General features: G+C 39.1%; 1 protein-coding gene across 5 annotated transcripts in view; it reads right to left on the reverse strand.

Annotated features, from left to right (window-relative positions):
* Nucleotides 1–9115: 9115 nt before the first annotated feature.
* Nucleotides 9116–17736, reverse strand: part of pikfyve (phosphoinositide kinase, FYVE finger containing) — a 119825-nt gene continuing 111204 nt past the window's right edge. For 4 of the 5 annotated variants that reach the window (XM_048534189.2, XM_048534185.2, XM_048534188.2 and 1 more), the window contains 5 exons: nt 17449–17552; nt 14728–14856; nt 13928–14189; nt 11670–11744; nt 9116–10432 (listed from right to left, as the gene is read on the reverse strand). In XM_048534189.2, the coding sequence (XP_048390146.2) occupies nt 10317–10432; nt 11670–11744; nt 13928–14189; nt 14728–14856; nt 17449–17552 (686 nt within the window). In that variant the 3' untranslated portion in view covers nt 9116–10316. Of the gene's footprint in view, nt 10433–11661; nt 11745–13927; nt 14190–14727; nt 14857–17448; nt 17553–17736 lie in introns of all 5 variants that reach the window. The other variant, XM_048534186.2, reaches the window with a different exon arrangement.

The following is a 17736-nucleotide window of genomic DNA, read 5'->3' on the forward strand; positions in this document are numbered from 1 at the left end:
AGAGATAAAAATGGAGAGACAAGGAACATAAATATTCTTCTACGTTAGCTGTAAATGGCAGTGTTTCTATGCCGACCAACTTAGACCAGAGTCTTAGTTCTAACTCATCGATACGGACCAGGTACCTTAACTGAGCTAGTTCCATTTGCCTGCATTTGACCCATTTCACTGTAATTTTTTTCCTGTATTATAATTGTATGCCCCTGTACCACTTCCTCCAACAGTTCATTCCATACATACACCATCCTCTGCGTGGAGGAGTTGCCCCTGAGGTCCCTTTTAAATCTTTCTCTTCTTACCATAAAACTATGCCCTTTACTTTTGGACTCCCCTGACTCTGGCGAAAAAAAACATCTTTTTGACTATTCATTTAGCTATCCCCTTCATGATTTTATAAACCCATATAAAAGGTCACTCCTCAGTTTCTGGCTCTCCAAGCAGAAAAAAAGTACCAGCCTATCTAGCCTCTTCTAATAACTCAACAACTCCAGTCCCAGCAACGTTTTTGTGAATCTTTTCTGCACCCTTTCTGGTTTAAACAACATCCTTCCTATGGCAGGACAACCAGAACTGCACACCATTTTCTGGAAGCGGACTCACCACTGTCTTGTACAGCTACACTATAACGTCACAACTCCTGTACTCAGTGCTGTAACCAATGAAGACAAGTATGCCAAACACCATTTTCACCACCCTGTCTTTCTAGGTCACCACTGTCCAGGAACTATGAACCTATTGCCCCAGGACCCTTTGTTCAACAACACTGCCCAAGGCCCTACCATTAATTTCTGCAGATCAAAAGCAAAAGGTCCTGCTGTCTGCCACAGATCAGCTAGCTGATCCCTGTCACTGATCCATCAATTCCACCATATTTCTGAAACTTATCTCCACTGGTACAATATTGTTTCTCTGGGAGACTGGATCCCTCATTTATGCATCTTCAGTCCTTCAGCTGAGGATTGTCATTTCTCCTCACTTGGTGGAGGTAAGAAGTGTTGCTATGGGCAGGGGATGGTTGGTGTGCTGGGGAAGAAAGGATGTTCATAGTTCAGGTTAACTGATTGGAATGTGAGAATGAAGAACAACAATGTGTCCAAATGCCAAACTGAGAGGAACAGACAATCCCACAGTGGTGGAGGCAGGGGATGGGAAGGAAACATGATAACAACAAATGCAGCAAGTAAAGCTAAAAGCAAGGGAAGGAATGATGGATTCTCAATATTTCAGTTTGATACGTTCAAATTAAGTCCAGAAGGTTGTAAAGTGCCTAGTCACGTTATATATTAGCAGTCTGGACGAAGAAAGTGAGGGTGCTGTTGCTAATTCTGTGTCATCTGCAAGAAAAGGTGGAGAGACAGGTAGTGCTGAGGAAGAGGGAACGCTGTAGAAAGACAAACTACGAAACCTGCACCCCCTTTCATAATATTTGGGAACTCAGTGGGCTGGTCCAAATGACACTCATCACTAGGGTTTCCTGTTAATAGACTAGGGCATTTTTTTTTCTACTCCTCTGAAAGCCTAGTTATTGTAGTATCCTAAGTTGTGCATCACTAATCAATCACAAGACGTGTGGCCAGTGTCAAAAGAATTAATTGGCTGACTAAACAAGCTGCAAGCGAGTAGGTCAGAAATTCCAATGTAGATATGTTTCTTTATTGTTATTGCATGGAAGCTTTCTATCAGAATTAATATGCTAAAGTACTGAAAAAGTCTCAAGACTATCTAGATTCAATAACTGTATGCTCCACAAAATGCTACAAATAGTCGTGCTTTTGTTTTGCTACATGTGATGTAAGCCCTTCTGCCAGAACACTAGTGAATCAGACATTATCTTTTTAAACTCCATAGGTTTACTTGAAAATTAATCTGAACTTTTCACTTTGTAAACAGATTATCCATACAGTTGTGAAAATGATTTTATTTAATGTTGACATGCGTTTCCAGTTTTGTGCAGTGGCCCAAATCATTCTGTCAAAGCTGATGTCATGTTCTGATGTAGTTAAAGTATTAGCATTTGTGCAATGGCAGGGATTTTGGTTTGCATTTATCAAAGCATTTGCTGTGGTTTCAGACTGATGACCATTTATTATAGCTGTATTAAGACTCTGAGACACAGCATCTTTTTACATCTCAGTTTTCAGGAATAAGGACTTTATATTTTCACTACTGAATGCTCTTTGTAGATGGACATACATGGAATAGTGTAGGTTAGATGGGCTTGAGATCGGTATGACAGGTCGGCACAACATCGAGGGCCGAAGGGCCTGTACTGTGCTGTAATGCTCTATGTTCTATGTTCTAAAGTGTCAGATGGAATACAATGTGGGAAATTATGAAGTCATGAACTTTGGTAGGGGACAAAAAAAAGGCACAGGTGTATTTTCTAAACGAGGAAGATAACATGTACACTTGTGATCCCAACACTAACTCCTGCGGAACTCCACTCCACTGGCTGCCATGCATGAAAAGACCCCTTTAACCCAGTCCCTGTTTCAGCCAATCTGTGCCAAGCATGTTGTTTTGAAAGCCAAATTTTGATGGAGGAACCCTGTTGCAACTTGCCAACTTTAAGGGCATTTAAATGGTCATTGGATAAACATATGGATGATAATGGAATAGCGTAGGTTAGATGGGCTTCAGATTGATTTCACAGGTTGGCACAACATCGAGGGCCAAAGGGCCTGTACTGCGCTGTAATGTTCTATGAGATGTTATTTGCCCAGTTTGCAGTGATTCACTGGAGCCCTGCAGCATGCCAAGGACAGACAAGCAGGCACGTGAGCAGGATGCAGTGTTAAAATAACCAGCTACGGAAGAGTCGGGGTCATGCTTGCACACAGACTGGAGGTGTTCTGCAAAGCAGTCATCTAGTCTGCATTTGGTTTGTCCAATGTAGAGTAGGCCACATTGAGTTCAGCAAATACAATACACAGGATTGGAGGGGTTACAGATGAAATGCTACTTCACCTGGAAAGATTGTTAAAGTTATTGGATGATGAACAGAGAGGAAGTGAAGGGGCAGGTATTGCACCTTCTGCAGTTACATGGGAACCTGCCCTTCATGCATATTTCACCTGCACCTCCAATCTTGTGGCCTACAGCCTTTGGAGAATTATTTTTGACATCTGTTTTAAATGGGCAACCCCTTATTTTTAAACTATGATTCCTAGCTCCAGATTCCCACATAAGAGGAAACATCCTTTCCACAACCAAGTGGTCTAGTCCGGTCAGGGTCTTAAAATATTTCAATTAAGCCACCTCTGACTCTTCTAAACTCCACAGGATACACGCCTAAACTTAGCCAGACAGTCAGCGAGTCATACACCCGGAAACCGAGTTCAACTTATCCATGCCAACCGGACACCCAACCCAACCTAGTCCTATTTGCCAGTATTTGGCCCAGATCCCTCTAAACTGTTTCTAATCATATTCCCATCCAGATGCTTTATAAAAGACAGTTATACCAGCCTCCCTCACTTCCTCTGGCAGCTTGTTCCATACACGTGCCACAGTCTGCATGAAAAAGTTACCTCTCAGGTCCTTTTTAAATTTTTCCCCTCTCACCTTAGTCCTATGCTCTCTAGTTTTGTACATCCACACACTAGAAAAGAGGAGCTTGGCTATTCACCCTATCAACACCCCTCATGTCTTCATAAACCTCTAAAACATCACCCCTCAGCCTCTGATGCTCCAGAGATAAAACCCCCAGCCTATTCAGTCTCTTTCTAAAACTGAAACCCTCCAGTCATGGCAGTGTTCTTGTAAATCTTTTCTACATCCTCTCCAGTTTAACAACATCCTTCCTATAGCAGAGAGACCAGAATTGAATGCAGTATTCGAGTATAAGTATATAAGTAACCTTACTGATGTCATGTACAACCACAATATGACATCCCAACTCCTATTTTTGGCGTTCTGACCAACGAAGGCAAGTGTACCAAATATCTTTTTCACCAGAAGGCAGCGTTTGGCACACTTCACTTTCAAGGAACTATGCACCTGCATCCTTGGTCTCTTTGTTTAGCATCACACTGCAGGGCCCTACCACTAACTGTGTAAATCATGCCTTGTTTGCCTTATCAAAATGCAACACTTCACACTTTTCTAAATTAAACTCCACCTACCACTTCTCAGCCCATTGACCAATCTGATCAAAGTCCAATTGTCCTCAGAGATAATCTTCTTCATTGTCTAGCTCACTACTAACCAGACGTCCTATATTCACGTGCAAATCATTTATATAAATGATGAAAAGCAGTGGACCCAGTACCGATCTTTATGGCTAGTAATAGACATCCAGTCTGAAAAGCAATCCTTTACCACCACCACCAGTTCTGAAAGGTCACTGGACCCAAAATGTTAATTCTGGATTTCTTTCCAGAGATGCTGTCAGATTTGTGTTTGACTCTGATTTTCAGTTTTCACAGATGTTTTTGGTGTTTTATTTGGTATTTAAGTCACTAACAAGGTATGAAGTTTTGCTCCTCTCCAGCAGGATTTCCATTTCAATCTTTTGTGTTCACCCAGTTCTGAGGAAGAGTCACTAGATGTGAAATGTTAACTGACTGCTCTCCACAGTTGCTGCCAGACCTGCTACCTTTTCCCAGCAATTTATGTTTTTTGTTTCCTTCTCTACCATCACCATTTATCTAATATCTTCAAGCCAGTTTTGTATCCAATTGGCTGGATCCCAGGTGATCTCACCTGATGAACGAGCCTACATGCAGGACCTTGTTGAATGCTTTGCTGATGTCCATAATACTGCTCTGCCTTCATCAATTTTCTTCCCCACTGCTTTAAAAAACTCAATCAAGTTAGTGAGAAATGATTTCCCATGCACAATGCCATGTTGACTATCCTTAATCAGTTCTTGCCTTTCCAGATGCATGCAAATCCTGTCCCTCAGAATCCCTTCCAACAACTTAGCCACCACTGACATCAGGCTCACTGTACAGTTCCCTTGTTTTTCCTTGCAGCCTCTCTTAAATAATGGTATCACATCAGGAATATCCAGTCTCTGGCACCTCATCTGTGGCTGTCAAGGATACAAATATCTCAGTTAAAAGCCCAGCAATCTCTTCCCTTGCTTCCCACAAAGATCAGATCCCAAAGATTTATCCACCTTTATATATTTTTGAGAAACCAGCACCTCCTCCCTGTGAATATGAACTCTTTACAAGACATCACTGTTTATTTCCCTAAGTTCCCTAGCTTCCGTGTCCTTCTCCACAGTAAATACCAGTGCAAAGTATTTATTTAGTATCTCACCCATCTCCTGTGGATCCACCTATAGACAGCCACGTTGATATTTAAAGGGGTCCTATTCTCTTTGTAGTTCCTGCCCTTAAATGTACTTATTGAATCTTCTTGGCTTCTCCTTAACATTATTTGCCAAAGCTAGCTAATGTGTCCTTTTTGTCCTCCTCATTCCATCTCAAGTATACCCTACTGCCCTTATACACCAAGATTTTGTTCGACCCTAGCTATCTATACCTGGTATACGCCTAGCTTTTCTTGACCAGAGCCTCTATCTCTAGTCATCCAATGTTCCCTACAACTGCCAGTTTTGGCCTTCGCACTAACAGGAAATACACTGCCTCTGAATTCTCATTATCTCAATTTTAAAGGCCTCCCACCTCTCAACCGTCCTTCTAAACTTTTCTCACATTAATCCAATCCTTCCATTTATCAGTTAAACCTTCTTTGAACTGCTTCCAATATATTAACATCTTTATGTATGTAGTGACAGATACTGTACACAGTACTCCAGATGTGGACTCAATAATGCTCTATATAACTAAATCATAACCATTCTATTCCCCTGCAATAAACATTCTATTAGCTTACCTGAATGCTTGCTGTACCTGTGTACTAATCTTTTGAAATTCATGCATGAGGAATGCAGTCAAACGTACTGAAGGAGACAAAGGGGAGGATGACAAGGGAAGCGCCAGAATGGAAGGTTGCATTATCTGAATGGTCATGATGGAGACAGAACCCAAAAGAATGGAGTCCTTACAGGAAATGGGCTGCCAGTGAGACTCAAGGCGGCTGTGAAAGTCAGTGAACTTACAATGAATATTTGTCGTCAGCCTAACCCGATAAATTCTACAATGGTTACACCAAAGAACACTTAAAATGAGAGAAAACACTGGAGAAATTCAGCAGATCTGGCAGCATCTGTGAAGAAAGGAATAGTTAATGTTTCTAGCCTGATATGACTTCTTCATAATTGTTTCTGGCATCTGCAATATTTTGCTCGTAAAGGAGGGCATTTGGCTCATTGGAAACAATGGCAAGTCCCTGCAAGAACATGTCATGTCAAGTGCTAATCATTCATCTTTTACCAGCAACCTTTTCTCTTTAGGCAATCTTGGTTCTCTTCACTTTCAACTTAAATCAGTCTTCCCTAGTTCTCAACCGTCTACCAATGTAAACAGCTTCTTCCTATCATGTCCACGAGTCTCATAATTTGAATATTTCTATCAAATTCTGTTCTAATCTTCTTGCCCAATTGGAAAATAGTCCCAGTTTCTCTAATCTATCAATTTCACACACATTCCTCATTCAGGGAATCATACTGAGCAGTTCTTGCAGTCCCTTCTGTAATGCCTTCATGTCCTTCTCAAAGGGATGTGTCCAGAACAGTGTTTTATAAACGTTTGTCATTACACAATTGCTTCTGTCTCCAGCGTCCCTAGTTGTAAGGCTCAAGATCCTATTTGCTTTATTGCTCACTATTTTAACTTACACTGGTACTTTGGATGATTCATTGGACTATCCCTGGGTCCCTTTGATCCTGCACTCTCTTTAAAGTGATGTTATATTGTCTTTCTTTGTACTTCCTACCAAAATGAATCAGTTTACATCTCTCCATTAAATTTCCCCTTTTCATTAGCCTGCAGTTCCTAACTTTTTCTTTCAACCCTTCCTTAAACATATGTTCTTCCAGCCACTCCAGTTGGACCTTCCAGAATCTGGGCAACTTAAGCAGATTACAGCTAGTGCATTCACTTTCTCAGCAATTTATAAAAATGATATGAGCATCCTGTGAGGACCCACAGGAATTTGCTGACTTTCAATTCTAATTAATTTTGCCAGAACTTTTTCTTTACAAATATGAACTTTTGAGTTACTTGCTTTCACCAGACCCTTGATTCCCGAAGATTCCTGTATATGGTCTATTTCAACGAAGGCAGTTGAAAAGTGCAGAATTTTAACTTCCAAGGGGAGAATCATCCAGGGCAATCTTTGTATAGTTTGGGAAAAATCAAATTAGCAAAGATGGTTCAGAGATATGTTTACTGCTTGTATTGAAAAAGGTTTCTCAGAAAAATTCATTGCAGAACCAAGCAGAGAACAGACTATTTAGAATCATCCAATCTGCTTCAGAATCTCCACTTAGGATGGAAGATATGCCCAAGAAAATCGCAGAGAGGTAAGTAGGTAACCTAACTGACGAAGTGAAGTATTCCTTGCAGAAGTCATGCTCCTATTAACAGTGCTAGCTGTTGTAATTTGGTAAGTTAACACAGTTTAAAGGTCCAAAAGCTGCTTTAAGAAACTTTTTCTCCTTGGCAACTATAAGTAGGTCACAGGGTAGGATGGCAGGCAGGTGAATCCGGGGTGACCGGGGGTGTGTGGCGGGAGCTGCAGTATTTGGATTTGGGCTATAGTACTAGCAAAAAGATGAGGACTAAAAATTGACAGTTTACTTGGGACTGATTGTCTGCACTCTAAGTGACTACAGAGGTCGGTAGATGTATTGGTTGTGATCTTCCAAAGTTCCCTCAATTCTAGAAAAGTGCCAAGCGGTTGAAAACTGGAAGTGTACCTCTATTCCAGAAAGGAGTGTAACAAAACAGCCAGGTAATCTAATGTGCATTAGATAAACACTAAATTCCATCAAGTAACTAGCACCAAGACATTTAGCAAGTCATAACAAATCAAAAGTCAAAAAAACAGAATTCCTGTTACTATTTACTACTTTTCTGTGCTCCGAACAGATCAACACTGGTTTTTATGCTGTACACGAGTCTCCTCCCACTTTTCTCCCTTACCTTCATTAGCTTAAAGTCAACGACCTCACATGTTCATCAAAACTGAAAGAACCACGAATGCGGGAAATCAGAAACATCAATAGAAATTGCTGGAAAAGCTCAGCAGGTCTGGCAGCATCTGTGGACAGAAATCAGAGTTAACGTTTTGCGTCCTGTGGGGGCACCCTTCCTCAGAACTGATGGCAGCTAGGAATAAGTTGCTTTTTATGCAGAAGAAAAGGTGGAGGGAGATGGTAAGGAGTAAATGATAGGTGGAGATAGAGACAAAGAGAGAGAACAGTTGGACAGAAAAGGAATGGATAATGATTGAGCTCGGAGAATGAATAGCTATTAATGGGGACAACTAATGGCTAACAATGGGTTATATGTAATAGCAGAGCATGTGACAACAAGGCCTGGTATTTGGGAATTGGGGTAAGGATGTAGATGGTGCCAAGCTCTAAAACTATTCAACTCTGTACAGGCTGAACATTTAACTAGCGTAAAATAAGGTACTGTTCTTCTAGCTTGCTGTGAAGTACTGCAGCAAGCCGAAGACAGAGAGATGTTGTAGTGGACCAGGATATCCTGTAGGCAATGGTCCTTGTCGAAAACTGACAGGGAAGGGTGATGCGTTTGATGGCAGCATCCTGCCAGAGGAAATAGTGGCTAATGATCCTTTGGGTGTGGATTCTGGTAGGATGGTAGGTGAGGACAAGTGGGACTTGATCGCTGTTATGGGAAGGAAGTGCAGGCTGAAGTGCAGAAGATGGGTCAGATCCGGCTAAGGGTCCTGTCAAAATGTTCATGAGTACTATTTCAAGAAGGTATGAAGAGTTCTCTGTTCAGTTCCTAGGTTTTGCTTTGCCAAGTGAAGTCCAGGAATGGTTTTGACACAGAACCCAAGCAGGTTTAAAGTGTTTATATTTCCAATGTTTGAAAAATCCAATCGAATATAAATAATTAAAAGGGCCATGAAAAATGGCAATTTAAGAAAATGCATGTGACCTGAACAGTACTTGTTACAAAATTAAAAATGTTGATGTAAAAATGTTCACATTCCATTGTTTGTCATATTTTATTCTTTTATTCAGTAGCACACTGTTATTGTCAAAAGTACCAATAAGGTCTCGAGTAACAAATGCATCTTGAACATTATAAAACACCTTATTGAATTTGAAGATTTATTGTATATTAGTGCTCCAGATTTCCAGAGATAGTTTCGGTGGTATTTAGTTTCTCTTAGACAATTCTCTAAAAACAACTTAGTAAATTCAGTTCAAAGATGTGTTGGACACCCTCTATTTTGAAACATGATCAAAAACAGTTTTTCAAAGTGCATCACTAGCAGTCGTCAAATTCGCCTGAATTATAATTAATTCAAGTTATTTATTATATAAAGTCACTTGCATGAACTTGGAAGGCAAAAAACTGAAAACACAATTTGTTACTTGTAACTATTTCTATTTACAAATTATTGTACCCGTGTTAGGAAAAAAAACAAGTCTACAAAGTGCACCATGTGGGCAAACACTGCAGTTGGAATATTCTTTAAAATTCATGGCAACAATTATGAAATTTCAAAACTTGATTGAATTTTGATGGTCCTGCAGCAACATATTGCAATGAGCGTGTCACATAAACACTGAAACTTTTCCAATCTTTTACTTACAGGTATATATTCTTAATATGAACACTGAAACAGTAAGTATTTTGTAGCTCTCAAAGAGTCAGGCAGATGATCTATATATAAAATGCCCCATTTAACACATGCCTTTTTTCTGTAGCTAACGAAGGTAATATAAATAGCATCTACAGTGTATGTGTGCAGTGTATGAGTACTGAACTAAATATTTGAGAGTAGCAGTTTGTGCTTTTGTTTTGTAAGGTAAACCTATTAACCTATTGCACTATTAAATAATGCTTTATTTTAAGCATGTTAAAATGGAAATACAGTTCAAGTTTTGCAGGTCACGTTCATGCCCCTCAAGTAGGACCATTTGAAATGCGAAGTACACTGTTTTGTGAAATAGTGGCTTTCATCTACTCAAAAATCAATGTAAAAATTAAGATTCTCCCCCACCCCCCAACCACTGGAACAGAATTATTTTCTGTTCTGATGCAATATTGTAATAAAACCTATATGTAGAGTGTTTTCTGCCTCAGTGCTGTCCATGTTCAAATGAAAAATCCACATGTTCACTCCTTCCATAGCATTTATCAAGTGATGACATTGAACAGTTTATTCCAACATTGTCTTGAATACCGCCTGTCTTTTCAGCAGCTCACACCGAGGCCTGTCCAATGTTCTGGGACCTTCAGGAAATACTTGTCCATTGCTTCGCAGAATCTTGTTCTGTAAAGCTCTGGGGAAACTACAGTCGGCATTTTTCCTGTGGGGGGGGGGGAAATAAAAAAAAAGTACTGTCATGTTTTTATAACAGATGGGGTACAAGATTTTATTTTTGACATATGAAAACCAGTGGCTCAAGCAAGGTGTTTTATTGACTTTAATGTCCACAGGTCAAAAATGAATAGAGTTTAAAAAAAAATCCCCACTTAATTTTAAGCTTATTTGCACCGAACATTGTGTGGTACGCAAGTAATTTATTGGATATGGCTGTTTACTGTCATGCATCACATTGTAAATACCCAAAGTCTCTATACGCTTTCTACAAGTTTCATACAATGGCTTTACTACCCTCACTGTAAAGGTGATGAAAACAACCAGAATATGGACATTTCCAGATAAATACATGATAATGTTAAATGAAATGAAAGCATCACAATTAACAAAAAGAAACAGTGCCTTTTTCACACCCACAAAATCCAATGAAGCAGTCCGAAACTAGGTCATGGACATCTTACATATAATTTGCAAGACAAACAAGCTTTTTGGCATGACAAATTATGCATGTTCATGTTCCACTTGAATTCAAGTAACTTTCATCAGAAGGTGTGCAAAACAAATTTGTTCTAGAGTGCCAACATCAAGTACCTTGCTCTACATTTTATCTCTTTCATTCTCTGTCACATTATCCAAGGGGCAGCACATCAATATGACATTATTCAACATGATCTACTTCACTGCACACTGAAAATGATAAGATAGGTCAGCTGAAAGAAAGTTGACCTTGTGGAAGTAGCATAAATCCTAACAGCTTAAAATAACTAACAGACAAGGGATTTTTTGGGCGACTTGTGACAAAAAGTTTATTCAGTTTTCCAGACAATATTTGAAGAAATGTGGAGTTAGGGTTCACCCATGACACTGATTTAAAATACAAATGTTGAAATAATTGCTGCTCTTGTAATAGTGACATGGAACTACAGAAAACTTTCTTCTGAACAGCAAGGTCAGACGTTAAATGGTTCCAAGTGAGCCCTGGAAGGCAAAGTTAGACTAAATACTATTCTGATGAAGGTTTGGGTAATATATAAAAAAAATTACAATTTTGGGACACAAAGGTGTTTCTTTTCATAAAACCAAGATTCACACAAAAAAACCCCACTAATTCCTTGTTTTGGTTCTTACCCGCACATTCATTCAAGGTCTATAGAAGATATTTTCTCATTATTTTCTTTAATCAATTGTACACAATGGCTGTAATCAACTACTTACAGACTCACCTTGTCCACCTAAGATTCCTGTGGACTTTACCACCATTTCAAGTTTCTTATCCCAAGTAAATGTCCTGATATAATCTAAATAAACCAATAGAAAATATTCAGGATGATGATTTAAAAGGGAAATAAACCAAAATCCGACCCCACCACCCAAGACATTTGTCCATCCCCACCGTTGTCTGCTTTCAGGAGAGACCACTCTCTCCGTGACTCCCTTGTTCGCTCCACAGTGCCCTCCAAGCCCACCACACCCGGCACCTTACCCTGCAACCGCAGGAAATGCTACACTTGTCCCCACACCTCCTTCCTCACCCCTATCCTAGGGCCCAAGATGACTTTCCATATTAAGCAGAGGTTCACCTGCACATCTGCCAATGTGGTATACTGTATCCATTGTACCCGGTATGGCTTCCTTTACGTTGGGGAAACCAAGCGGAGGCTTGGGGACCGCTTTGCAGAACACCTCCGCTCGGTTCGCAATAAACAACTGCACCTCCCAGTCGCGAACCATTTCAACTCCCCCCCTCCCATTCTTTAGATGACATGTCCATCATGGGCCTCCTGCAGTGCCACAATGATGCCACCCGAGGGTTGCAGGAACAGCAACTCTCATTCCACTTGGGAACCCTGCAGCCCAATGGTATCAATGTGGACTTCACCAGCTTCAAAATCTCCCTTTCCCCCACCGCATCCCAAAACCAGCCCAGTTCATCCCCTCCCCCCACTGCACCACACAACCAGCCCAGCTCTTCCCCTCCCCCACTGCATTCCAAAACCAGCTCAGCCTGTCTCTGCCTCCCTAACCTGTTCTTCCTCTCACCCATCCGTTCCTTCCACCCCAAGCCGCACCTCCATTTCCTTCCTACTAACCTCATCCCACCTCCTTGACCTGTCCGTCTTCCCTGGACTGACCTATCCCCTCCCCACCAATACTCTCCTCTCCACCTATCTTCTTTTCTCTCCATCTTCGGTCCACCTCCCCCTCTCCTCCTATTTATTCCAGAACCCTCACCCCATGCCCCTCTCTGAAGAAGGGTCTAGGCCCGAAACGTCAGCTTTTGTGCTCCTGAGATGCTGCCTGGCCTGCTGGGTTCATCCAGCTTCACACCTTGTTATCTAACATTTTTTCTTTACAATTTTACGGTTATCTCAAAATAGATTTAAAAACACAATAAGCAGTTGCATTCGAACTGCAACAGGTTTATTACGTACCAATGTACAATGGAGAACAGCAAAGATAGCCCACAAATAAAAGTTTTAAACTAGGAAAAGATGAATTTTTTTTATCATCAGAGGGATCTAAGGGACAGTAGCAAATTAGATACAAAATCGGTTAAGTCACAGGAAGTAAAATCTAATAGTTGTAAAATATTTGTGTGTTTGAAGGATTCTTTCCAGTAAATGTCTACATGACTGTCTACTATTTTCCTTACCATTCATACCCAATGATTTTGAATTAAATGCAGGATGTGTGAAGTTTTTAGATGATATTAAAATTGACTGTATAGTTAATAGTGAGAAAGACTGTTCAAATGGGTGGCAAAAATGGGAAACAGAATTCAATCCACAATGCAAGAGGTAATGCATATAGGTAACTATCAGATACTTGTGTTGCCAGAACTGGAGAATTTTAGCTGCAAAAGCAGGATCACACAGCTGGGATTGTTTTCTTTAGAATAGAGGAGGCTGAGAGAAGATTTATTTAAGGTTTATAAAATTGTGAAGCACTTAAAGTCAATAAAAAGGATCTTCTTCCCAAAGCAAAGTTGTCAATAATCAGGGTTATTAAGTAACTGCTGGAAGGTTAGAGAGGTTTTGAGGGATAAATTTTCACCTAGGTGCTGATCTGGCACTTAAAACAGCAGAAACCAAAATCTTTATGAATAAAAAATTAAATGAACACATGAAGAGCTTTAACCTATAGGCTACAGAGCCAGAGTATAAACTGGAATTAGGCTGGATAGCTCTGCTTTGGTTATTTCAAATACTATGGCCAAAATGGTCTCCTTTTCTACCATATCTTTCCTGACTTTTCCTCTATGGAGTTCCATCCAGTTTTTGAGTTGGAACTCTAGTACCCACTAGTTATGAATTGTTGCTTTAAAGGCAACTTTCTTTAATGACAGGAGAAGAGCTGTCAGCCTGCACAACTGTGGTCATCTTATTCTGCTCTTTCTCCTCCAATAATGGTGACAATATCTGCATTTTGCTGTGGTAAATAAAATAGAATAAGACCACAATTCACTTTCCAACACACTTACCGATAATTCCAACAACCAACTCATTTGTAAAATCATCTCTGCCCACTAGCAAGGAATAGTCAATTATAAGATGACTGGACAGAAAATATGCATCACTGTGAATGGATGCCCGTAGCACAGCTTTACAATGTGATCGAATGTAAAGAGGGTTATCACGAATCATTTTTAATAGGTTTTCATCCAGTAATACGACATCACATGTCTCTTTTCCAGTTTCAGTTTTAACGTTTCGATTCCTTAAAGAACCTTTTAAATCAAAAACCTGTATAGAAGAAACAATAAATTTAAGGACTCAAAAAAAAACGTTTGCATTCAGAAAAACAGAAAATCCAAAGGAAATTGTTTAGATTATTGCTACTATTTTTCTAATTTCACTGGGTTAAAATCTGGAATTCCTTCCCTTAGAGCACTGTAGGTATACCTACATCCAAAAGCTGGATCAAAAGAGACTACACAATATCAGCTAGGGATTGGTAAATAAATGCTGATCCACCGAGTGTGATCTACGTTGCATAAATTTTAAAAAAAGCTTTGGTGATCTTTAGAACTGATACGATTTTTTAAAAAATTAATCTCAGAATTATGTAGGAACTGACGCACCTTTGATTCAGAATTATTTCATTAGATTTCTCAGGAAACCAATTACCGCTATGTAATAGTTGGTATATAATCAGGTCACAGTAAATGTTTTTGTTTCCCAATTCTTTTATCACTACCCAAGTTGCAACATTTTATGGAATAATTTTAATTTAGAAAACAAATATTAATTTAAACCATTTGCAATTGTCAATACCATGTACCTGAGCCATTTTTCTTCCATAGAAGAGATTCTCCATAACCAAAAGATCAAGTTTCTTTTCTGTATTATTCTGAGAGTTTTTGTAGCCTATTCGATATACCCCCAGAATTTTGGCCAATGCTGTCGGTCTCTGTATAATAGTTCAGGGAGGAAAACAAAAACAGAATTTTAACATCCAATATAAAATAAATAATTTGATACATCAAAAGAAGTACATAGGAAATGGCAGGACCAGACCATACAACCTCCTTTGCCATTTGATGAAATCATAAATGATCTTCTACATCAACTCCACATTCCCACTTTATTCCCCAAATCACTTGTTTCCCTTGCTTCTGAAAAATGTTTTGATTTCTGTCTTGAATACTTAAATAAATAAACTACAAACTGTTAGCGCGGAGAATTCCAAAGATTCATCAGACTGAGAAGAAATTTCTCCTCATTTCAGTCTGTAGTAGCCAACCATTTATTCTAAGACAAATTCTACTTTTAAAGTCTCCAGGAGGTTTTTTTTGCGGGGTGGGGTGAAAGCTGTCCTAATATCGTATTCTTTTGATCGAAATATTTTTCTTTTACTGAATGCTGAAGAACAAAGCCCAAATTTTCCTCAACCTGCTCTCACAGGACAGCCCCATCATCCCAGCAATCAATTGCACACTGCCAATGCAAGCATTTTTTTTCTTCAATGAAGACCAAACCCAACAAAATATTTTAAGAAGGTAGCCTAGACCCTAATTTTCTCTTATTTTAAAGGCAAAGGTAATGTGCTGTGTTCTAGATGCAATTTGACTGGTCAAATTACTCGATATTAAGCAAAAATAAAACCCAAGGCCTCACAAACTGTTTATGTTACCACAGAGAGCTCGGTGCCTCTCATTCATTCAATCTCTCTCTTAAAAGAAACCAGGACAAAATATACCTCAAAGACACAGCATCGACACAGAAGAGACTTCGTTGCTCTCCAGTGTGGTGTCAGCAAAAATGTTATATAATTGCACAAAGACTGTTGTACTGTCACACACCAACCACCTTTAAATAGGAGCAAACATAGCATTTGCTTTGTCTGCGCAATAACTTTGTGATAAAGACAAAAGCAAACAGATACTTCTGCATATTCTCTACTAGTCTCTTGGTATTTTGAAAAAAAGCTTTTATAATTTTATCAAAATGCATAATGTCACATTTCTTCATTTTCACCTTGCACGTTCGGCTCACTGAGACAAATTCTTCTGCAGCCTCTTTCAGTAATCCTGAGTTTGCTTTTCTACTTAGCTTTTACCGTCAGCAGATGTGAATATATTACAGTCAGTACCCTGAACTAATTAAGTGTATAGATTGTAAACAGTTGAAATCTAAACATGATGTTTTGTAACATGCACAAGATCTAAATTATCAACTCGCAAGTGACCTCTTTATTCTGACTCTTACTGTTTGTGTTAAGATCTTTCATAAGTTTCACGTAAATAGCTTTTGTTTGTTTTATGTAACAAGCTCATGTTCTTTTGTTACAAAACATTTAGAGACACCAAGGTGATCAACCACAAAAACAAAATAAAGCTGTGATCTCTCAAGGAAGTTTCATTCTGGGATCTGGTGTTCCCAGGGTGCTCCTGAGATGCTGCTTGGCCTGCTGTGTTCATCCAGCTTCACACTTTGTTATCTTGGATTCTCCAGCATCTGCAGTTCCCATTATCTCTGATTACAATCAATCAGTTGGGATTGTAACATTACTACTCTCAATTCTGTAAGCCCTAATCTTGCAAAACAATCTTTTGCACAGCAGTATACCGAATGTCTTCTGAAACAATGTCCACAGGTTCTCTTTCGTGTACTCTGCTAATTGCACCTACAAAAAACATTACTAGTTTGTCAAACAATTTTTCTTTCAAAAGTGTGCAGACACTATCTAATTATACTTTGTTTTTACCTTCTTTGAGTTTTAAAAGAAGTTGTACGATTCAAATGTCAACTGTTTTTCTCTCTACAGCTGTTCTTGGAGCTGCTGGGATTTTTTTCTGTTTCTTTACTTGAAAATAGCCATTCCTGATGTCTTAAAGTTAAATAATTGGTCTAAAATTCTTCCATTTCCATATTCTTGAATTTTACAACAAAAGGTAGCCCACCATGTGTGCTGCGAGAATTGCAACAGTTTCCACTATGACTCGCCTTCCAATCTGCCCTCTGCAGATACGCAAGGGCCTGCATTTATATCTCTTGAAAGTAAGTGAGGTCAGATACTTTAATTTCTGGATTTGTTGCTATGAACTAATATTCAGTTACTTCAACATTACTTAGTTTTGAGTTTAGCGCTAAAATTTAGAAGGCCATTATGCAGTGAAACTGTGCAAACAGGCATCGACCAAATGAAAAGTTAACTACTTTTCAGAACTGATAGCTTAAAGGTTCAATTTTCATAGCAAGCAATCTGGATCAAAATCTTTTCAATGTTACATACAGCACTGATCAACAAACACAAAGATTGGGAATTAGCACAAGATGATAAAACTTAGCATTCTCAAACTAAAAATGACTACAGAAGAAAAATAAATACAAGATTTAATTATGAAATTTTGAGAGGTTAACAGTCTACTGACAGTCCACCACAGTATGATGCATAATACTGATGCCATACTGTAACAAGAAATCAAAGTTTTTAGTAGGAGAAACAGAATTAGCATAAAATGGGCAACCTCCATACCGCCCCACCCCGAACCTAATTTACCTTTTGCTGAACAGCAGTTGTAATATAAGTAAAATAATGAGGAGCAAAATCCAAGAAAGACTGGACTTCCAGTCGAGGCATCTGCTTCAGAATAAAGCGGTCATCTAGAAAAGATCATATTTTTAAAAATGACAAAAGTCAATGAATACATTGTCAGTATCTGATAATCAAGATGAAATACCTCAGAACTGACACTTTTTTCTTGGAAATAAACAAGATTTCTCAAACTAACATTTCAACTGCATTTTCAAAAAAAGTAGGACAGAACAAAAATGCAGAGTATAGTGA

Source organism: Stegostoma tigrinum, chromosome 7 (assembly GCF_030684315.1).
Source record: "Stegostoma tigrinum isolate sSteTig4 chromosome 7, sSteTig4.hap1, whole genome shotgun sequence".
Lineage (NCBI taxonomy): Eukaryota > Metazoa > Chordata > Chondrichthyes > Orectolobiformes > Stegostomatidae > Stegostoma > Stegostoma tigrinum.